We start from the raw sequence: 24,145 nt of genomic DNA, 5'->3' as shown, positions 1-24,145 counted from the left end.
TTCCAGTTGTCCAACAATTGTTACATTTATTCCCATGTTATTCTTTACACATCTCCTCACCCTGCAAATCCAAGTCTACAACCTATTTTGTTTTGTACCTGGAAATAACTGCTTTTCTAATTTGAGTACTTTGTTGTTGGTGGTTGTGCACTAGCATCTTGATTTATTTCGTTACCCTTCTCAGAGAGCTTTCAGCACTGAGTAATACCAAAACTTCATGGCAATGTGCCAGTACTACCTCTGCTGTCTGCTTCCGGGACCCCTGCAGCAAGCACACAGTGAAGTATTATCAGAGCATGATCAATTGTAGTGGGAATCTGGAACTCAGTGCCTGTAAAAGTTGTGGATGCTGAGGTCAGTTGAAGCTTTAATAACTTTGATCACCAGATTTTCTTAGATAAGGGTATGGAAAGAAATAGAGCAAAAGGGGTTAGGGTTAAGATACAGATGTCATGATCAATACGAATAATGGAGAAGGTTTGCTGGGGTGAGTGACCTACTCCTTTTCCACCCAGATTAGATTTCCTTTCATTTTACTCTTATCTGTCACTTTGCTATATTTGTCCCCAAGGTATGCAACTGCCTTCTTGCCCCCACCCACAGATGCGAAGAATTTTGACCCTGTATTATGGCCCTGCCCTGTTGCCATCTGCATATCTTCAAGTTTTACCAACATGCAATTTTCTGTTGTTAAAAAAAGGTCAGAAAGGGAAGCAGAGGTAGGCCAACCATCCTTCATGTTTGCACTGCCATTCGATAAGATCATGGCTGCTTTTCATTTTAGCACCGATTTCCTGCACTAATCCTATGTCCCTTCATCGAACTAATATCTAATAAATAAAATCTAATTGCCACCTCTACCCTTTTAACCCACATCTGCATCTGGAGCCCAGCATTATCCCGTTAACTAGTGAATTACAGACAATCACATGTAAACAGTGCACTGTGGAATAAGAGAGCTGATCCTTGACTCAAACCAACCTCCAGATTTCAGTCTCCAACAGAACAGAAATGAGATCCCTCACTTTCTACTTACCAGTGCACTTCACACTCCTAGCTTTACATCAAGTGTACACATACTCCTCAGAATCCCAGCAAGTATTTTCCCTCCAACCAATGTCATTAAAACAGATGACCTTATTTTCAAAATTGTGTGGGGAAGGATGGTACCGTAAAACTGCATGCTGTTGAAATTTAAATGGATATTGCTTGAAAGGTAGAGTTTGGTCAGCAGGATTTAGCCGATCAACAAAACCCAATGAAGACTGGCGAGTGGTCCAACTTCTGACCAGCCTTTCACAAGAGGATCTCTTGCCACCACTAGGAGCTGAAGCTTCGAATCTATGCCCTCTCCTTCCAGCGATATGGGCCCTGCTGAGAGCTTTCAGCACATCCGGATCCCTAAGTGCAAGAGGTCAATGAGTGAGTGAGACCCCAGGAAGGAACAGGGACTCTGGGACTCAGGGGATGGGGGGTTGGGTATCAGAAATAGGAAGTGGGATCCAGGGATGGTGAATCTGAGAAGTCTGGGGGTTGCTGAGGAAGGAAATGCAGTTCTTAGCTTTGGTTTTGGTTTATTTTTTAAAAAGGTGGAATAGGCCTCATGTTTTTTTTTGCATTTAGGTGTTCAGCATTGTCATCTCCCCATGTGTTGATGGTCGATGAAGGGAATAGATTTCGCCAGAGACCAAGCCTACCAAACTCGGCCAGGCCAATTGTTATTTAAATAACATTGCTTGCAAATTAGCATCTCCCATTTCTTACACTGCGACCATGATGACATTTCAAAATCTATTTCTCACTGGCTGAAAAACACTGTGGAATGTGCTTACATTAGGAAAGGTGTTGTTTTTATGCAAGTTCTTTCTATCTAGCTTTAATAAGTTGCCGCTGAGGCATTGCAAGCACAACATCTGACAATATTAGTGAAAATCAAAGTCGAGTTTATTGTCAGATGCACAAGTAAATGTGTGCACAGGTGCAATGAAAAACTAACCTGCAGCAGCATCACAGGCACAGAGCATCAGATATGCAATATTCACAAAAAAAACATAAATTAAACAAATTATACAAAATTATACAAGAAAGAACACAATTAGAACAAAAATAAAACAAAGTCCATTGTACTGCAAAGTGGTCATAGTGTTGCTATACTGAGGTAGTGATTAGGGTTGTGCAGGTTGGTTTAAGAACCAAATAGTTAAAAGGAATTAGCTGTTCCTGAACCTGGCGGTGTGGGACTTCAGGCTTCTGTACCTCCTGCCTGATGGTAGCTGTGAGAAGATGGCATGGCCTGGATGGCCACGAGTATTTTGCGTCGGTCTTCACTGTGGAGGACATCAGCAATATACTGCATAGTCAGGGGTCTCAAGGAATGGAACTGAGTTCAGTTAAGATTACTAGAGAGAAGGTGTTAGGAAAGTTAAGTGGACTAAAGACAGATAAGTCTCCAGGACTGGATGAGGTGCATCCCCGGGTTCTGAAGGAGGTGGTTTTAGAGATTGCGGAAGCACTGGTGATAATTTTCCAGGAATCGATAGACGCCGGCATGGTTCCAGAGGACTGGAGGGTCACAAATGTAGTTCCGCTGTATAAGAAAGGTGGGAGGCAGCATAAAGGAAGTTACAGACCTATTAGTCTGACATCAGTGGTGGGAAAGTTATTAGAATCGATCCTCAAGGATGAGGTTATGGAATACCTAGAGGTGCAAGGCAAGATAGGTCCAAGCCAGTGTGGTTTCGTGAAGGGAAGATCCTGCCTGACCAACCTATTGGAGTTTTTTGAGGAAATCTCAGGTAGGGTGGATAAGGGAGAAGCTGTAGATGTTGTGTATTTAGACTTTCAAAAGGCCTTCGACAAGGTGCCGCACAAGAGGCTGATTAATAAGATGAGAGGTCATGGAATTACAGGTAGGATAACGGAATGGGTGGAGCATTGGCTGGTAGGCAGAAAGCAAAGGGTGGGAATAAAAGGATCCTGTTCTAGTTGGCTACCGGTTACTAGTGGTGTTCTGCAAGGGTCGGTGTTTGGGCCACTTCTTTTTACTTTGTACATTAACGATTTGGATGATGGAGTAAATGGTTTTGTGGCTAAGTTTGCAGACGACACCAAGATAGGTGGAGGAGCAGAGAGTATTGAGGAGACAGGTAGGTTGCAGAGAGACCTAGATAGTTTAGGAGAATGGGCAAGGAAATGGCAGATGAGATTCAATGTTGAGAAATGTGCAGTTGTACATTTTGGAAACAGAAATAAACGGGCAGATTATTATCTAGAAGGGGAGAAAGTTCAAAGTACAGAAGTACATAGGGACTTGGGGGTACTCGTGCAGGATACCCTAAAGGTTAACCACCAGGCCGGATCGGCAGTAAGGAAAGCGAATGCTATGTTGGCATTCATTTTGAGAGGTATAGTGTATAAAAACAGGGAGGTGTTGATGAGGCTCTACGGGGCACTGGTGAGGCCTCATTTGGAATACTGTGTGCAGCTTTGGGCCCCATATCTTAGAGAGGATGTGCTGATGTTGGAGAGGGTTCAGAGGAGATTTACGAGGATGATTCCCGGAATGAAAGGGCTTACGTATGATGAGCGTTTGTCGGCTCTTGGACTGTACTCACTGGAGTACAGAAGAATGAGAGGGGACCTCATAGAAACATTTAGAAAGTTGAAAGGACTGGACAGAGTAGATGTGGCCAAGCTGTTTCCCTTGGTGGGTGAGTCCAGGACCAGAGGGCACAATCTTAGAATTAGAGGGTACAGGTTTAAAACAGAGTTGAGGAGAAATTAGCTAAGGGTAGTGAATTTATGGAATTCTTTGCCACATACAGCAGTGGAGGCCCGATCATTGGAGGCGTTTAAGGGGGAGATAGATAGTTATCTAATTAGTCAAGGTATCAAGGGATATGGGGATACGGCTGGAAATTGGGGCTAGAAAGGATTAGTTTTTTTTTGCTCATGGACATTCCCACATTTCTCATTTTTCTTTTTCCCTTTTCTTTGGAGCAGACTCGATAGGCCGAATGGCCTACTTCTGCTCCCTTGTCTTGTGATCTTGTGATGGCAGGGATCTTTGATGATAGATGTTGCCTTCTTGAGGCAGTGCCTCCTGTAGGTACTCCCGATGGTGGGGATGGATGTGTCCATGATGCATGCCCTGAGTCCTCTACCCTCTACCCTTCAGAGCGAGCCCAGCCAGTTCATCTCACATGGGTAGTATTTAAATCCAAACCATGGGTCTTGTGATGTTACTAAAATCAGCAATGCTAGAATAATAAACTAGTTGTGAAAGTCAAAGTCGTGTTTATTGTCTTATACACCAGTACATATATGCACAAGTGCAATGAAACCTCAATTAATATTAACCCTCAATTATACAGTGTAAAAGAAGCAGGCTGAAGGACATTCAAACACCTAATTAAAGGCTAACAGTCCTGATGCAGGGTTTCGACCCAAAATGTCGACAATTCCTTCCCCCCCACCACAGATGCTGCTCGACGTGCTGAGTTCCTCCAGCAGATTGTTTGTTGCTCAGCAACACAGAGATATGATACGGAAGGAGTCTGCTCAACCCAAAATGTCTCTCTAGGCTCCTACAAAGGGCACTGCGGTTTATTTCAAATATCCCAAAGTGTGGAATTGCTTTGCCAATTCCAGTTAGTTGATTTGGAATGTGACATACACTCCAGTCCTATTCAAAGCTGCTGTAAACTTGCAAACTGCAGAGTGAACGTGGGCTGATAATGCTTCAAAACCTTTGAGGAGTATGGACTAGGGTCTTCTGGGATTGGCGAGTGTCACAAAGATGGAATGGGTGGAGACGTGGTGATTGGTGTGGTGAAGCTGTATAATCGTGGTTTCACCAATCTCAGATATTTGCAAGAATATTTCTGCTATGTAATCCTAGGAACCACATGCCTTTCTCAGAAATAAGAACTAAAATTGCTGGAAACAGGTCAGGTAGCAACTATAGAAAGGGAAACACAGTTAACTCGAGTTTCAGATTGAAGACCCTTCATTAGAACTGAGAAAGAGAGAAAACAAGTTAGTTTTAAGTTACAGAGAGGGTGGAGGGGTTGGAGAGATGGAGAGGAAACAAACCATTGTGGATGACCAAGGCAAAGCACCCGTGGAAAAGAAGAGCTGAGCTCCTTCAACATGGGCATTCTGTAAGAGTAGTAGCAGCAAGTTCAACGGTAAATGGAAGTCAAAAAACTGCAGTTGCTGGAAATCTGAAATAAAAAAACAGACAATACTCAGCTGGTCAGGCAGAATCTGTGGCAGGAGATACAGTTCACAATTCAGGTCCTGGACCCTGCAACAGAACTGGGAAAAAGAGAACTACAAGTTAGTTTTAGGTGTCTCTGATTATCAATCAGAGTCTGATTGCAAAAGGAAGCTGGCAACCACAGCAGCATGGAGATTTTCTGCTTTTATAGGTTTGATCCAAGTCACTGGTGGATCTGAATAATGGGCTAGATTCTCCGAGATACCGATTGGCAGTTGATGCTCACATATGTTTCCATTCAGGTGGCCAGATCAGAACAATGGCTTGTTGACTCTTTCCATTCAAATGATGGACATATTGGCAGAGTTGCTTACCAACTGCTGAGCCTATCAGCCCACTTGCGAGGAGAGCCAGCCCCACACAGCTCCTGGTTCTTGTATCAGGTGCCTTTCAGTGATCCAGATCTGCCAAGATCCTTTGTCACAACTAGACTACTGAGTGGTGGAAGATCTCTAGCTGAGTGAGACCCTGATCATTCTTAAGGTCTCTGCCTTGGGTGTGATGGGGTTTGTGCTGATTGAGTGGGCGTAATAGGAGGAAGTGAATTTTGTCAATACTGTGTACAACTGTTTGCTCAAAGTTCCAGGCAGCATGGCAGAGATATTTTGGAAACAACTAAATGAACTTAGAAATTGCCCAATGATTTTCCAGATACCTTTTTTCAATTTTTTTTTAACTTCTGGATCCTCCCAAATGTTTGACATGGGAGCCCCAGTGACTTTACTCAATTATGTCCTTTTTTGAGGTGGGTATGAAACCAATCGTTCCTCTGTCAGTTTTCTGCAAAATTTTCTTCATCAGAGAGCACAAGGTTACGCACATGCTGATGATCAGTAGGTAGCATGGAATGCACCAGGGTGTCAGGCTACCAAGTTCAGTCAGGAGTTCAACAGGCTGCCGGTATTTCCCTAGCAGCAGATTTTATAGCTGCAACTGCAGGTGGACACAGTTCAGCCAATCTAGCTCAGTTTGCAAGGACTGGACCACTGACTGATGGAAACAAGTCTGAGTCCCGTCATGGCCACTACACGATGTAAAGTACTTAAGTAAATCAGCAGTAAAAAGCCAGTATCAGTTCTGGTGACCTTGAAACTGCTGGACCGTGATGAAAAATAACCAGGTTCACTGTTATCGACCACAGCAAAGGAAATCTGCCGTCCTTAGCTGGTCTAGCCTTCATATAACTCCAATTCCATCAAAGTGTTTGACTCATAACTGCTCCACCACCACTCCTCCTTTCCCCCCAGTTCAGAGGCATTTCAGTGGCTGGTGGGTAAATCAGGGAGCCGCAAAGCCAATGGTTCTTCCAGAAGGTGGAAAGGGAGAGAAAGGAAAAATGTGCTTGTGGTGGAATCTTGTTGTAGGTCTCAGAATCTGAGGGCCCTCCACTCTTTTCTTAAATAGAGGTCCAACCAGTCCCCCACCACCATCTGGCCTCATTTGCCTGGTTGAACTCATTCTTACATTGAAAACTATTTATTTCCACTTACTTTCTCCACTACGGGAACTCACATGAATCCAAGTTATGCCTGTCTCTTCATGGGATTCATGGAACAGTCCTTGTTTCAGTCCTACTCAGTCCGACTCCCTCACCAGGACAACCTTGGTCTCCGCCTTATCAGAATCAGAATTATTATCACTGACATATGACACGAAATTTGCTGTTTTGTGGTAGCAGTACAGTGCAAAGGCATAAAATCTATAAGTTACAAAAATAAATAATTAATGCAAAAAAAATGTAATAATAACATAGTGTTCATGGGTTCATGGATCGTTCAGAAATCTGATGGCGGAGGGGAAGAAGCTGTTCCTGAATTGTTGAGTGTGGGTCTTCAGGCTCCTGCACCTTCTCCCTGATGGTAATAATGAGAAGAGGGCATGTCCCAGATGGTGAGGGTCCTTAGTGATGGATGCCGCCTTCTTCAGGCACCGCCTCTTGAAGATGTCCTCAATGGTGGGAGGGTTGTGCCCGTGATGGAGCTGGCTGAGTCTACAACCCCCTGCAGCCTCTTGCGATCCTGTGCATTGGAGGCTCCATACCAAGCTGTGGTGCAACCAGTCAGGACGTTTTCCACCGTACATCTATAGAAATTTGTAAGACCCTTTGGTGACATACCAAATCTCCTCAGCCTCCTAATGAAGTAGAGCCGCTGGCGTGCCTTCTTCATGATTGCATCAATGTGTTGGGCCCAGGACAGATCCTCTGAGATGTTGATGCCCAGGAACTTGAAGCTGCTCACCCTTTCCACCGCTGACTCTTCAATGAGGACTGGAGTGTGTTCTCCCGACTTCCCCTTCCTGAAGTCCACAATCAATTCCTTGGTCTTGCGGACGTTGAGTGCGAGGTTGTTGTTGCGACACCACTCAACCAGCCGATCTACCTCACTCCTGTACGCCTCCTCGTCGCTGACATTTCCTTTGTTCCCTCTACCATTCTCCCTCTCTACAACTTAAAAGATATTGTTTTTCTTACTTGCCCAGTTCTAATGAAGGGATATCAGTGTGAAACATTGCTGTCACAGCAATGGATGTGAAAGATCCCGTGGTGCAATTTGAAAAACAGAAGAGCTCTTCCATTCCACTGGCTAATCAGCATCAATGAACAGATTTTCTGGTCATTTCTCTGATTGCTGTTGGTGGGATCTTGCTGTGTGAAAATTAGCTGCCATGATTCCTACACTATAATAGTTCCTATGCTGTATTACAAAATGGTGAATATTTTTCAAACATACTTTATTGGTTAAACACACATTAGAATTTCCTAAAGATAAAATATAAACACATTTATCAATTTGCACTAAGTGCTGGCAGGATACTTTGCCATGAAGGAAAGTGCAATAACATCAACATGATCCTGACCAATGAGAAGAGGAATGATTTGTAATCATAACCCTATCCAATATTGGCGTGTTGTCTATCGTATAATTAGAATTTAAGTGGAGCTAAGTTTTACTGTCTAATGGAGTATAACATGGTACCCAGATCATCCAAAACATGTTTCGTTTTTCACCATTAATGATGGGAGCCATTTGAAGTGATGAAATGAATGCCTGTGGCACAATATTAAGATCTATTGACTAAAGAGCACAATTAATCAAGTGTACTCATTTCAGTAACCTAATGAATTCCAATGACAACACTGATCACAGCAGCCAACATTAGCAAAATTATTATGAGGAAGATGATAAAAATTAAGCTATCTTTGAAACTGTATTTCATTCTTTTCACAGTATTGTGAGCAGTTCTACACTGCCAGTTCTGTAGAAAGAAATACTGTAATGCTTGATAAGCATATTTCAGTGATGAGAGAAAAGCAATGAATAGTTCATCAATCCACTGCAGTTCATCCTATTTAGTCAAATCTCCTTAAAGATAGCTTGGCATACATATTCCCTCATCCTTACACAAATTCAAGTCCCTTCAAAATATATGTACCTTTTTCCACATGTTCCCTGTTTAACATTAGCCTAATAACTTTCAGAAATTGCCATGGTTGTCTCCCCCTCCATAAGTTTCTAGCAACACAGTTATAAAGAATAATGTTCCTTTTTTTCTGTGAAGATACTCCCGACATCATAATTGATTGAAATAGGTCTTTCACTCAGAATCCTATTTATATCTGCAGACCTCAAAATCAATGTAAGTTGATAATGAACAGATTTAAACACATACATGCCGGATGTCTTCAAGTTCAGACACTCCAAAATCACTCTCACAACTGTTTGCTTCTCTATCTTCAAGCACTTCTGTTCAACTTCATTTCATATTGCAGGCTGCATACATGGCACTGGGTTAAAGAACTGCTGGTGATACAAGTCATGCAGCAAAACTACTGAGGTATTCTCAGTGATCTTGAGATGAAATGAAGTGCTCGGTTAAATTTTAATTCAGAGTGACAAATTCCAGTTGCCTTTATCCAGAAATGATAGACTCCGAGTCTCCTGTAGGCCTGGATTTTAAAGAAGTAAATTTCTCTTTTTTTAATTTTCCTGGTTTATCATCCATCATGGGGTGGCACAGTAGTGTAGCGGTTAGCGCGACGCTATTACAGCGCCAGTGATCGGGGTTTGATTCCTGTCGCTGTCTGTAAGGAGCTTGTACATTCTCTCGTGTCTGTGTGGGTTTCCTCCGGGTGAGCTGGTTTCTTCCCACATTCTAAAGACATATGTGTAGGTTAATTTGGGGTTTAAAATGGGCAGCGCGGACTCGTTGGGCCGGAAGGAGCCGTTTACACGCTGTAAATAAAATTTTTTTTTAAAATTTAAAATTAACGTGTAAACTGCACAAGCAATGTATCCAGGCTAGGGAAATAGTGTGGGGGAGAAAACTCCCATTTGTCTTTTGAAAACTTACCACAATGCATACACTGAGCCCCTCACTTCCATGTTTAAATGAAGGTTCCCCAATTCCAAAGTTCCTGCGACACTCTTCATAATTTAGTTAAAGGTCAACAACTGCTACCTAATCAAAGTGCAACTGGGAACATGTAGCAGAAGTCTTGACCACTTACCCAGCCGGGTGTGTCTGCTATTTCCACCATCTGCACTTGTTTCTCACAGCTTCTAAGAGATAAGTCCATTGGAAAATCCTCACTTTGAGGAAAATCTTGGGGGGGGGGGGGGGGCTCAGAATTGTAATAACCATGGCCACTTAGGTGAACGTGGAAGGATAAACTTGGAACGGTTACAAGATTCTCAGAAAGCCAGCCACTGACTGGGACTAACATGGACTAAACAATGGGGTAGACCCATCAACTTCCTTCCAGTAGATAGGCTGGCACTTTAAATGTGGTAACAAGGTCGGTAGCCTCTTGCTTTGCAGACTTTACTCTGGGGAGAAAATTTGCCAGGCATCTGGAAACCTAACAGCTGCAGTATGACAAGAAAAGATGTGGGGATATGGTAAGTGCCTTGCAGCACTACTCCGGGATAGGAAGTACTTCCTCCTTTACCCCAACCCCACTCCTCTCCCAGGGTCATGGATTGGGCCCCACCCACACAGCCCAATGGTCATCAGAAATCACATATTAAAGTACAATGCATGTTGCCTGTATGGATTTTTTTAATATATATAATGTCCATGATAAAATATTAAAAGGGACATGAATAGATTGATAGCTAGTAAAGAGAAATTAAAAGGGTGTAATTAAGGTAAATTATCCCTCCTCACCCTTCTCAATCTGCCTTCAGCCTTTGACATGGTTGATCACATTATTTTCTCCCAATGTCTCTCCACCACTTTGCAACTGGATTGGACTGCATTTTTCTAGTTCTATTTTACCTGTCCAAAGAATCAGTTAAATTGGCTTCCTTCCTGCTCCAGCACTGTCAACCCTGGTATTCCCAAGGCTTTATTGTTGGCCCTCTCCTTGTTCTCATCCATAAGCTGCCCCTCAGCAACATCAACCAAAAAACTCAGCATCAGTCTGCAGATGTAGGCTGACAACATCCAGCTCTACCTAACCACCAACTCTCTCAACCCCTCCAGTATCTCCATTGTTTGTCCAACACCCAGCACCAGATGACCAAAAATTTACTCCAGCTACTCTCAAGTAAACCATTCATGGCTCACCTCCTTCATTCTATCTTCACAGTCTTGGTTTCTGTGTCCTAACTCACACCCAGTTATCAGTTACCGCCCGGTGTCCACTGAACTAAATTTAAGCGTCAACAGAATTCTAAGATTCATATCCCTTTGAGTCCCTTTGTCTGTAACCTTCTCCAATTCTACAACACAGAGATCTCTGCACTTCTCCGAATTTAATCACTCCACCTTTGCAAACCATGCCTTCAGCTGCTAATATCCTTGCGATTTCCTCTTTAACTCATTTTTCCACTAACTCTCTGTCTAATTCTTTATCTTCTCTTGAGATGTCCTTTCATCATATTTGGCCCACTGTAGCTCTGTGTCATATTTGCTCATGTAAATTGTCATGGTGGCTTCTACAATGTTACACAGCAATTAGCTCTTAGAAATTGCTCTTGTAGTAAAAGTGTGTGAATGATATCTCAGAGAATGATTTTGTTTTCTATTATATAAATTATTCGGACACAGCCAGAAGAGGAATAGCATTAAACTATATTGAAAGAATAATCACAATTTTGTGCATGACAACCTGTCTAGAAGAACATGAAGGACGTTGGATGAGAAGTTATAAGGTGATAGGTGCAGTTCAAAATAGAGAAATGTGCAGTCCTGATGCAGGGTTTTAACCCAAAACGTCGACAACTCCTTTCCTCCCACAAATGCCGCTTGACCCACTGAGTTCCTGTAGCAGATTGTTCAGTGATTCAGATTCCAGCATTTGCAGCCTCTTGTGTCTCCATAGAAAAATGTGGAAGAAATTGTACTTAAAACAAAGAAATTGTACTTAATACAACATTTTTTTCATAGAATAGAGGAAGAGATCTCTGGAAAGGTATGTCTGCAATGTGGAATTCTGGGTTCGGACATAAAATATTAAAGCTAGGCAAATAGGCAAGGTTTTGTTTGAGCCACAGGTGACCATACTATTTGTAAGTTATAGTGTCCATTCTAGGAAAGTTTGAAGAAGTCATCATATATTCACTGGAATTATATCTCAAATGAGGGATTGTGTGGTTGTGGAGATGGAGACCAGGGAGAGGTCATTATGAATTTGAAAATTATAGCTATTTGATCAAAATGAAGATTTAGGTGGGTTGGGGGGGGGTGTGTGGAATCTTAAATATGTATTCCAAATTACAAGAGATGAGAGATTCTGAAGTATATTTGAATAATTATTTCAAGGGGACCTAGGTCCTAGGCTCCAGCGTGTAATTCGAAGAACAAATCTGAGGGGAAGAGAGGAGTTAAAAACATTTTTCACAAAGTTATTAGAACATAGAATGCATTACCAAGTGTAATGAGGCAGAAATTGCAACTTCATTTAAACTGGAATTTGTTAAGATTCTGAAAAATTGGAAGATAAGTTGATATGGGAAAACTGAAGGAAGGCTGGCTGAGAGCAGTCTTTTCAAAGAGTTGGCATTGGCTGAGTCTTTGGGTGAAAGTGACTCCATCTGTACAGTAATTCTGATTCTTAGATCAGATGATTTAATAATCTTATGACTGCTATTCAACAGGAGCACATCATGAAGTAAAATTATTTAATATCTATCTACCCACCTGCATTTCTCTATAAATTTATCCACCTATGCCTCCATGTCCATTTCTTTCTTTCTTATATTTATGTCTTCCTTTGTTTTTTTTCCCTGTCCTTCTAACCATTCATCCCTCTCTGTCCATCTAGCTAAGTTTGTCTAAACAGCAATTTATGCCTTCATCTGCCTACGTTCATTGATATATCTTATATATCTTATAGTACCTGGTTGAAGTGGTTTGGGGTATTTGAGAGGAGAGATTCTGCAGGTGGAAAAAAGTGGAGATCACAGGGGTGGGGGAAGTGGAGATGGTGGTCATGGAGGCCGGGGAGAGATCATGAAGTCAGAAGATGGTAATTTGGGGAGAGAGCACAGGAATGGATGGAGACATCGGTCGAAGGCGGAAATCTCACAGATGAAGATGACTGTCAGAAGTGAGATCACTAGGCCAAAGGGATAGAAACTGAGAGGAGGAAACTGTGGAGATGATTGGGAAGAAGGCATGAAGGGCTGGAGATTGAGGTCAGAGGAGAATTAGTGGTGGGTGGAGATGGTGGTCAGCAGATGGTTCTCGAGGGGAGTGGGGATGGTGATCCGGGGAAACAGTAACTTTTGGGTGGTCATAAGACTAGAGGTTGTAGTGGAGACAGTGGTTGGAGGGAGATAGGTATGGTATGGAGATAGTGATTAGGAGCAAGGAGAGATTATTCTCCAAAATACAGATAGTAGTCAGTGGGATTGACCGTGGTGGTGTGGAAATTATGATCAGCAAGTTCTGATCTCAAACTGTGGTGGACGATGATGAAAGAGATAGATTGTGAGGGACAGATTTATTTTTAAAAACTGATTTCAAGTTTTCAATCAGGATTGTACCTGATATCATGTTCTCAGATTATTGGCCCAGAAATAGCCACTGCGCTATCCCACCTCCAGTTAGGGTCTTGGCAGAAAAGAGTAAATTATCAGTGTAGATCTTGTCGATGCTTGTCAGCAACCTATTTGCCCTAACTTACTTTTATACAGCTCATGTAGTATATATACAAAAGTCCCTGAATATGCCCTGGAATCAGAATAAACCCCCGATTTGGGGTAAAACAAATATGAAAATTTCACAAACTCTGATCACAAATAGTTAAAAAACCTTTAAATACAACATTCTTCACTCTGTCATAATGAGAAAATTGAACGGATACAAATCCTTTTTAAATGCATTTGATTCTCTAAAATGAAGATTTACAGCTGGTTTTTAGGGTGTAGATTTGTCTGTTGAATATCCTCCTATGCTTCCTGTTTCTAGTGGAATATGACATGGAGATTTTCCACCAGCGACGACATCACAGAGAGTTCAAGTTTGATCTTGCAAAGATCCCAGAAGGGGAGGCTGTGACAGCAGCAGAGTTCCGAATCTATAAAGACTACACCAGAGAGCGATTTGAAAATGAAACGTTCCTGATTACAATCTACCAGGTGCTGGAGGAGCACATGGAAAGGTGAGTGAAAGAGGAAGGGCATCATCAAAGCAACTCAGAGAATCTCACAGCACATTTCACTTTAGGGTGTGAATACTGAACAAGGAATTCAGAGCCTCTGTTAAATATAACCAGAAGATGCACTTTGGTTGCCTGCTATCTTTCGGAGAAAAGCACGAGCACGATGCTCAGTTCTGCTTGTTATAATGCAAAGGAGGCCTTTTTTTATTGCATCTGGTGCTCCCGATGTGGCGTCCTCTACATTGGTGAGACCAGGAGCAAACGAGGCGACTGCTTTGCTGAGCGCCTGTGCTCCATCCACCATGGCCACCTGGAGCTCCCAGTTGCCAGCCATTTTAATTCTCCTCCCCATTCCCACACTGACATGCCTGTCCTTGGTCTCCTCCACCGCCAGGGTGAGGCCAAAAGCAAACTAGAGGAACAGCACTTCATATTCAGCCTGGGTAGTCTACAACCTGATAGCATGACCACTGAATTCTCCAATTTCAGGTAAATTGCTCCCCCCTCTGTCCCTCTCCTCTCTCCTCCTGATCTACCCAGTTCTTCCTACACTCACTCCAGCCCCCATCACCCTGTTTCTTTCCCCTCCACCCGCTCCATCTGTCCACCACCCACACACTCCTCCCACTGGATCCCATCTGCCTTTCCCACCTCCCTCCCCTGATTCCGTGCTCCACCTTCCTCTCCTATCAGAATCCATCATCGTCAGCCCTTTGTCACCTCCACCTATCACCTCCCAGCTTCTGTCACTATTCCCACTCTCCCCTCCTCTGTCTACCAAACAAAGTTCAAGCAGACTGGCCCAAACTGTGATTCTAATGACCCCCCCCCCCACCCCGAAACAGTCTCAGGAGGGCTACGGATACAAAACGTTGACACCTATGTGCACCGTTCCTCAGAAGCCTGTGCTTCCCCAGAGAGCTCCGTCATCCTCCTCAATCATTGTAGCACGCACCTTGCCAACTCCTCCAGGTAGTGGAAAGTGTTCCAGCTGCATGGTGGTGTGCCTTTTAAAAGCTACTTCCTGAGATCAGGGATGTGAAGAAAGATGTTGTCAAAGTGGGAAATTCAATTCCCAATGCTGAAACAGAGCGGCATTCCACAAGATGCCCCCTGGTGCAATTTTGGAATTGGCACTAACGAATCTCACTATCCTTATAAGAGTTTTATGAAACAACATTAGTGAGATGGCCAATGCCATTTTATTGCCAGAAAAATGGTGCAGGCAAAATTTATATAAGGAAGTCATTAATAAATCAAATTAAAAATTCAGGAGAATCTCCTTTATTCAGAGTAGATGGAAAGGCTCTTTGACCACGTGCTCACCCAGAATCGCTACCACAGCCCCACTCTCACTGCCACCCCTCCGTGACCTCTGCTGCTCTCCAGCTCTTTGACCTAGATGGAATGTAGAACTTGTCACCATGTGTCAGAGGCACATCGAATCGTATAGCAGAGAAACAGGCCCTTCAGCCCATCACGCCCATGCCACCCATTGTATCTACCAACACTAAACCCAATCTGCATTGGGTCCATAGTCTTCTATGCCTTGGCGATTCAAGCACTTGTATCGGTGCTTCTTAAAAGTTGTGGGAGTATCTGTTTCCACCACCTCTAACAGGCAGCATATTCCATCCTCTGTGTGAAAAATTCTCCCCCTTCAGATCCCATCTAGATCTTATGTCTCACCTTAAACCTATGCCCTATCATGGGAGAATGATTTTTATTATCTACCCTATCTATCCCCCTCATCATTTTATATACCTCTATCGGGTCACCCCTCAGCCTCCTCTGCTCCAAGGAAAACAAACTTAGCTTATCGAGTCTCTCCTTCTAACTGTAAATCCTGGAAAATCTCCTCTGCTCCCTCCCCAGTGGAATCACATTCTTCCTACAGTGTAGCAATAAGAACTGCACAGAATCCCCCTGGTATGGCCTTTCTAAAGCTGCAAGGTAACATTCCAGCTCCTACATTCCACTTTGTTAAAACAATTGGTATATCTGTATGTATCCAGGACAGCTGAATCCCAGTCTTCTCGAACTTTGTTTGGTAGAGGGTTGTGTCTATGAGTGTAGGAGAGATGTGGAAGCCTTTATCAGTAGGAAAAGTTTTTTTTTAATGATAGGTTGAGATCAAGTGAGGCAAGAGGACTTACACATGAAAAATAAATTTTGTTTCGGATCACATGGACTTCCTCACCTTTTTCTGTGCTGTGCAACTAATGCAAGGCAGAGGATGAATCCCCATCATTTTAGACAGTAGCAGTGGGGCTGAACTCGCAGCCTGCTTACACAATAGAGCCTCGGTTGCATTTCCCAGCTAACATTCTGATTACCACCAGTTTCTTCCAGCCTAAGAGATTAGGCTGTACATGCATTCCGCTACAAACACACCTATAAACATACCTGACTGTGGAGCTTTGGTGTTACCTAATTCTCCTTTGGGAGAAAAGCAAGTTCGATCTGCTATAGTGAAAGCCCAAGTCAGCTTAATTTAGTTTCTGTTCCCAGGATTACTGGCAGGTTCAGCATTTACTGGTGCAGTTGAGTAGTTTAGAAGAATTGCAGTGAAACATTTGAGTTTTATCATCAATCTGAGCTTCCTTATCACTCTTAATAACACTAGCATTTATTTCCAGACATTGTTACATAAATGCAAACATGATGTTACCCAGTACAAAATTTGAAGAATCTAATCAAGGCCAATCTAACTTGCTTCCACCATCTCCCAACCACAATAGAATGACAGTTTTAAAAGTACCTGCAGCAGCCTCAGCCTGCAGCATTGCAGAAGATCATCACAAGAATGGGGACCAAGGATTCAGTTGTCACTGAGCTTTAATATAAAACTCATTTTGATGGTGAGTGGGAAGAACAGGGGTAGGTTTTGTTCTTTGGTGCTGTATTTTGTCCGTCTTTGTTGGGTTCTCTGCATTTATTTTTTGTGAGGGATTGATCAGCAGGAGGCCTAGCTGTCAAAGCCATCGCATAAGGCAGAGCAGGCCTTAAAGGCTGCAATGCTCTCAAGGATCTTTGTACTCTTTTTAAATGTCCAGGAGACAATTAAAAACAGCTTAAATACATATAAAAATTAAAAATAAATATCAAAATTTAAAACTTTAATAAAAAAATACTTAAAAATAGGTTCTCAAAGGAAGCCCTAACTGCTGCAAGTGCAGCCTTTGATTCCCTGAACCTTCAAGAAGCCTGCAGTCCTCACAAATCTGTGTTCCTTCTGTGCCTCGTGGTCTGTGCTCAAGAAAAAGGGAACCACCTGCAGAAACTTCCAAATGCCGATGTTGGTTGCAGTACATAAATCAGCCACTGCAGCCATCTGGAATGACCCAGAGGTTAGAAGGTTCACGGCGACAGTGACCTTGGCCTCTACGGCAAAGTTGTCCAAGGACGTGTGTGGCTGCAGCTCCGCCTGCAGCAAGTTATGGAAATTTGTTAACGGTGACTTTGAAAATTTTAACCATTAGCTGTTTTGTTCCTTAGAGGGCTTAAGTTAAGAGTATGGTACAGTGGTAGGGTATCTACTGTACCTTCAGAGGTAGGGACATCAACCTTTCTTCCCTTCCTTCAAGTTCAAGTTCAAGTTATACTTTATTGTCATTCACCCATGTGCTATAAAAACACATGGAGGAATGAAATGTCGTTTCCCCCAGACTCTCACAACAGAGGACATACATAGAACAGAGGACATACAATAAACGCAGACAAAAAAATTGTGCAAGTACAAATAGTGCAAAAAACCGTATATACAGAATACAAAATTAGTGCAGGGTTAGTGCTAAACCGAGTCGGACGAAGAAAATACAGAACTCAGTGTGTTGCACTAAATGTATAAACATGTTCAGCAGCAGCCAAAGTCCTTACACGCCCTTCTGCAAACCAGGGCTTTTGACGCGGCATTTGTCTGAAACTGTTTCCAGGGTATTCAGGAGCCTGACAGCCTGGGGGACAGCCTAGTGGTCCCTGGGGATGTTTGCCACGTATTCAACATCCACCATAGTTCTAGCTTGTGCGGTATACCCAATGTGTCCACCATAGAAGTGGCAATGGCATGAAGTCAATAACTGGAGAATTAGCAATTCAATTCAAACAGCTTGAAGCAGCTTCTTGAATTGAATTCTGAGAACTCTGTGATTTACACAGAATGAACTATATTCTTGTGATTTAAGCCTAAACCACTGAAATTCAAATGTATAACACTTAAAAAGACAGAATTACAGTATTTAATTTCACAACTTTTATCCTTAATCACAGACTCACAGATCTTGAGCTAACTTGTCCATAATTTCTTGGCTTCCCTCTCTCGTGTTTCTTAAACTATAAAGTGACAAGCACATTTCTTCAATCCCAATGAACGGTTCTCGAATTAGGAGAGCTTTGGAGCATTGTAATTCAGGAACCTGCAATACCATCACCTATTTCCTTTAAAACACTGGATTGGAAGCCATCCTGACCATGGATATTTAGTGGTCTTAAGTGCTGTTATTTTCTTCATGACTGTTATTTTGCTTAATTTCATAAGTTCCCATGCCTAATTCAAAATTAGAGTCTTTGAGATGTCTGGTATGCTTTTAAAGCTTCCATCTTAAGCCATTCTTAGTTATCAGCACTGTTGCTCTTCCTAATTCCTGCAATTCAAACTGAACTGCTACATATCTTTTTAAGTCATTATGGACTAATACCAATTCTGTTTTTAAGCATTTCTCCAAGTCAATATCGTCTATCGTTTGGCTGCTTTGTACCGATTAACATGGTCGGAGTCTATCTGGCACAAAGGAAGCTGTTGGAGGTTAATCATCTCAGCCCTAAGAACTACTGCAGGACTCCTCAAGGCAGCGTCCTAGGCCCAACCATCTTCAGCTGCTTCATCAATGACCTTCTTCTATCACAACATTAGAAGTGGGGATGTTCACTGATGATTCCACAATGGTCAATTCTATTTGTAACTCTTCAGCAAATGAAGCAATCTGTGGCTGCATGCAGCAATCCTTAGATAATATTCAGACACAGTCTAATAATTGGCAAGTAACATTCCTACTAGAAAAGAGCCAGGCAATGACTATCTCCAACAAAAGAGAGTCTAGCCACTTATATTTGACATTCAATGACATTACCATCATGTCATGATCAAAGCTCTGGGAGTCTCCACTGCCAGAAGCTCAACTGGACCAGTCTCATATGACTATAACAGCATGACAGAGGCTGGTTATCCTGCAGGGACTGACTCACTTCCGTACACTGTAAGGCCTTTCCACCATCTACAAGCCACATGTCAGGATTGTGATGGAATACTCTCCAATTGCCAGGATGAGGGCAACTCCAACAGGTCTAAAGGCGTCTGACATCATTTAGGACAAAGCAGCCTTGTTGTTTGGCACCAGCCTAAACATTCATTCCCTTCACCAGCACTGTACAGTGGCTATGGAGTATATCATCTATAAAATGCACTGCCATTACACATCTGAACTATGCTGACAGCACTCCCAAACCTGCAATCTCTACCACGAGGAAAAACAAGGGTAATGTGTGTGTGGGAGCACCACCACTTGCAAATTCCTCTCCTGACTGCACACCATCCTGATTTGGAAAAATATCACTTCTCTTTCATCATCCCTGGGTCTAAATCCTAGAACTCCCTACTCAACAGCAGAGTGGGAGGACCTTCCCTTGAAGGAGCCAATCAAGAAAACGGCTCACCGCCACCTTCCCAAGGGCGGTTACAGTTAGGCAATCAATGCTGGGCTTGCCAGCCATGTCCAGATCCCAATAAATAAATATAATTGTTAATCAATTCTTTGCCAAATATTATTTGATCTTTATTCCAATTTTGGATGAAATGAGGGAGAGTTTCTCAGCATCCCACATAATTTCCATTCAGCTATATTTCTTAGTCAAGAGGCATTTTTAACTAATGAACCATCTCACCTAAGGGAACTGAGTTACTTACAAAAGTATCTTTATTATCATCAACAGAAAAGTCTAAGGAGTGAAGTCCAAACCATAACACTGTTCTAATATTCAGAGAAATTTCTTTAAACCCTCTTGGACTGGAACATGTCTGTTTAAGTAAGCAATTACTCTCTGACTTTGAGTACGTGAATTTCTTCTGGGGTAATTCTGCCTGTTCACTGTAACCTCAGTAACGAGCCAAAGAGAAGTAATTTAAGCAGTATTTCTCCTGGGTTTATGTACCCTGTCTGCTTGCTAAGGCAAGCAAGTGGAGAATTCCCAGGACATCTAGCCCTCCAGTTCTTGATTTTGTGTTTCTGTTAAAACCTTCCTTATCATTTTTTTTTACTATCAATACTATTATGATTATACCTCTCTGAATTGTTCTACCTTATCCCTTCAAACCTCCAAATAAACTGTACACCTCCACTCTCCATCTCCACTATTTTGATATTACCACAGAACTTCCAAACCTATCATTCCTTGTACTAAAACATATATCCCATTAGTTCTTATTCTTTCCTTTTCCCTACAACCTTCAGTCTTTTAAGATGAAATCTAGCTTAATTTACAATGGCATCACATGTAGTGCTCAGGATGTGTTCCCAGGAATAAAACACATATGGAACCAGCCCTAAAAGGGCTCATTATAGCATTATGTACAGAGAGATGCATTAGTAACAGTGTTGTCCTGCCCTCCCTGCTGCTGTGCCAGCAGTTTGGTAAGAACCCTTTCCCTCCAGATTGCTGAGCATTCCCCCTCCAAGAACCCGGTGCAAATCCCTACCTTCCCACATTAATGAATCACCCGTGAGAGCCGATGTTAGGTGGGCCAGTGTAAGTTGTACAGCCGATCAGCACTGAGGTGGCCATTGCTGGGAGTGATAGCAGCTATTCCATATGCTGACAGACTGCCGGGATCCCATGGTGTCTTTCGTCACCTCCTGTTGGATCTGATGGAATCTATCTCTCTCTACGGTAACAAATTCAAGGCCAGCAAACACCATTGAGCTTGTTACTATCCAGAAGTCTCCAGGCCAGGAATAGCTGGGAGGACAGCCACTTCCACCACATCCACCTGATGATGGGAGAGACTGCAGGATCTGGTCTGTGAACGCATGGAGGAGGTGCTGCCAGTCTTCAGCAGTGGCCTGCACTCATTGTGCTGCCAGCCAGGATACAGCCCTGAGCCCCATCTCTCAGTGTTGAGCATCTTGCCTAACACCAACCCTCACAGACAATCTCTCTACACTGTGTAATGGGCAATTCATTGCTATGGGAGTGCCTGTATTGGAAGGAAGGCAAGAATTAGCATCAGGTTCCTGGCAGAGGAGCTGTCTGCGCCAGGTTTCTGGCAGAGCAGTGTGAAGTATGCAGTCTGAGCAGATGTTCTTTTAAAAGTATGGAATAGGGTTACACACCTGTGAGTATCTGGACTACAGAATCAAGAGCGCTATAACTTATCAGTGCTCTGCAGAGTACTATTAAACAGATACCCACGTAATCCTGATATCCTTTACCTTTCCTTGTCCTGTCCTGCCACCATGGGTATAGCCTTCTGAACTTTAATTTTTGAAGAAATTGATAAATATTTGGAATAATTTACCCTACCAGGTAAAAGATCATTTGGTTAATTCAAATTTCAGTTAAAATAAAGTCTCACATACAAGCAGCACCTTTCATGACCTCAAAACATTCCAATTCCCACTACAGCTAATTAAGTAGTTTTGAAGTATATTAATGTAGTAAGATAAAACACCAAATTGAAAAACAGCAAGGTTCTAACAGCAATGTGGATTTTTTGGTAGAGGGTCAAATATTGGCCAGGTAGTCAGAAAAAAATCTTGTTCTTGCCATACATCTATCTAACAAAGGGCAAATGCTTCAGTTCAGCTCTTTCTCCGAAAGACAGCCCCTCTGAATTACACTGAGATGAGAGATGAGATTCAATACTCAAGTCCCAAATGAGACTGTGTGCTCAAGTGCCTGGAGTGGGACTGGAATCCATGGCTTTCTGACTCAGGTGAAAGGGAATCACAAAGCCATGGCTGACGATCTGCATGGTGAGACACAACCATTTGGATCACGATAAGATGAGCCTCAATGGAACAAGTAACTCTTGATCCTCCTTGATTTTATTGCTTATAATATAAATTAAGCAGCCTTCGAATTGAATAGTCAAAGTCTGAATTATGATGGAGCTGATTTTTTTAATTCTTTAAATGAAAATCAGATACAGATGTCAGTGATTATGGCAAATACTGTTATGGTATTTGCCATATTGTTTTTATTAATGCTTCGCCACAATTACATTGCAAACTGACGTTAAATACTGAAGATTTGGCACAAAGCCTTCCTATACCCACTAAAACTAACAACACTTCGTTTTACTCAAAAGGCATTTCCATCAGTGTATGCTTTAAAAATATATTTTTATTATCCAAATAGGGATAAATCCACTGTGCTGCAATTTGAGAATGATTTTAATTCAGTGCAGTTCTTAACTTTAAGTGACCAGATTCTACTAAACAATCACTGTATGGCCACATTTGCAGTACATCTTCAAAGGGTATAAAAAGCTTTTTTTTAGTTTTGATATTGATCTATAGTAATCAAGAACGGTTCCAAAATCTAATCAATGTGACATCTTAAAACAATTATACTCTTGATTATTATTCCTTCAAGTATGCATTTCAGGTACTCAGTGAACATTAGATAATGGGTCTAAGTCAGAATCTCAAAGTATATCAGGTGTCATGAGATACTCTGGGTATATCTCAGATACCTGATGTAAAACAGGAACATATGTCAAGTACTGGATGCATGTTAAGTAATGGGGTAAGATAGATACTTGCACATGTCAGGTACCATCTGTAAACTAGATACCAGAAAATAGATTAGGAACTATCAATTTATCAGTTACTGAGGGTCTTGGTGCTGAACGTCATCACTACCATCAGGGAGGAGGCACAGGAGCCTGAAGATCCAAACTCAACGATTCAGGAACAGCTTCTTCTCCTCCACCATCAGATGTCTGAATGATCCATGAACCCATGAACACTACCTCATTATTCTTTTTTTTCACTATTTATTTATTTTTGTAATTTATTGATTTTGTGTCTTTGCACTGTACCTCTGCCACAAAACAACAAATTTCACGTCATAGGTCAGTGATAATAAATCTGATTCTGATTCTTCTGATTCTAAACTGGATAGCACCTAAAGACGGGGATGGGTATCACGATGGAGGATTAATCCACGCCTGTTCAATCCAATACAACCAGAGCCTCAGATTCATTTTGTCTATTCATGTAACAATTCTGCATTCAGCTAACTGCATCATTCACAGCCCATTGCTTCAGCAGAGGTCCCTGATTCTTAAGTGCATAGCAGTAGCTATAGCCAGTGTGTACTGTCTTAGCTGCAATAGATGCTGGCAGCCTTCCTGAAGTTGAAGCTGAGCAAGAGACATGGCATGACATGACAAAGAGAATATTTGATTATTTTCTGAAACGGCACTGGAGACTTTGATGTGTGAAGCAAAGAGATGCCCAGTTGCCACACAAGGTCAAAGACTCTCAATACACAAATACAGAAGATAATAGGAAACCTGATAATGGAAGTCAGTGCCAGCACTCAGGTCCTGAAGACATGAAGGCACTACCAAATGAAGGTTGAGGGCATCTCATATGAGGTCAAGTTCACTAAATGCATCTTCAAACGTTATAGCTCACTAATTACACCACTAGTCACGCACTTAGCACAGTCCCATCACTCATCAAACAGCTATCTCTATCAATCAAGATTTATATCTAATATTTATGCACTCTACTGCATCTTCATACATAGCATTTGTTCAAGGCTTGTAGATATTTCTCACACTTTCATCACTTTTCTAGCTATAAGGCCTTGCATCTATTGTCTCCCTGCACTGCACTTTCTCTGTAACTGTGACACCTTATTCTGCATTGTGTTATTGTTTTCCCTTGTACTACCTCAATGCACTGATGCAATGAAGTGATCTGTATGGATGGCATGCAATACAAAGTTTTTCACTGTACCTTGGTACATGTGACAATAATATACCAATTTACCGATTTAATCATGACCAACACATCACACAAACACATTGCATGATACTCATCGGGCAGGCATGGTAGCATAGTGGTTAGCATAATGCTTTACAGCGCCAGAGACCCGGGTTCAAATCTGGCCACTGTCTGTAAGGAGTTTGTATGTTCTCCCCGTGTCTGTGTGGGTTTCCTCTGGGTGCTCTGGTTTCCTCCCAC

General features: G+C 42.2%; 1 protein-coding gene across 1 annotated transcript in view; it reads left to right on the top strand.

Moving 5' to 3' along the window:
- The window catches only part of bmp7b (bone morphogenetic protein 7b), a 123,328-nt gene that overhangs the window by 65,724 nt on the left and 33,459 nt on the right, over positions 1-24,145 (top strand). Inside the window, exon 2 of the mRNA XM_052030966.1 lies at positions 13,700-13,892. Within this exon, the coding sequence (XP_051886926.1) occupies positions 13,700-13,892 (193 nt within the window). The remainder of the gene's footprint in view (positions 1-13,699; positions 13,893-24,145) is intronic.

This window comes from Pristis pectinata, chromosome 16 (genome assembly GCF_009764475.1).
Source record: "Pristis pectinata isolate sPriPec2 chromosome 16, sPriPec2.1.pri, whole genome shotgun sequence".
Taxonomy (NCBI): domain Eukaryota; kingdom Metazoa; phylum Chordata; class Chondrichthyes; order Rhinopristiformes; family Pristidae; genus Pristis; species Pristis pectinata.
This window is presented reverse-complemented; position numbering and strand designations above follow the sequence as displayed.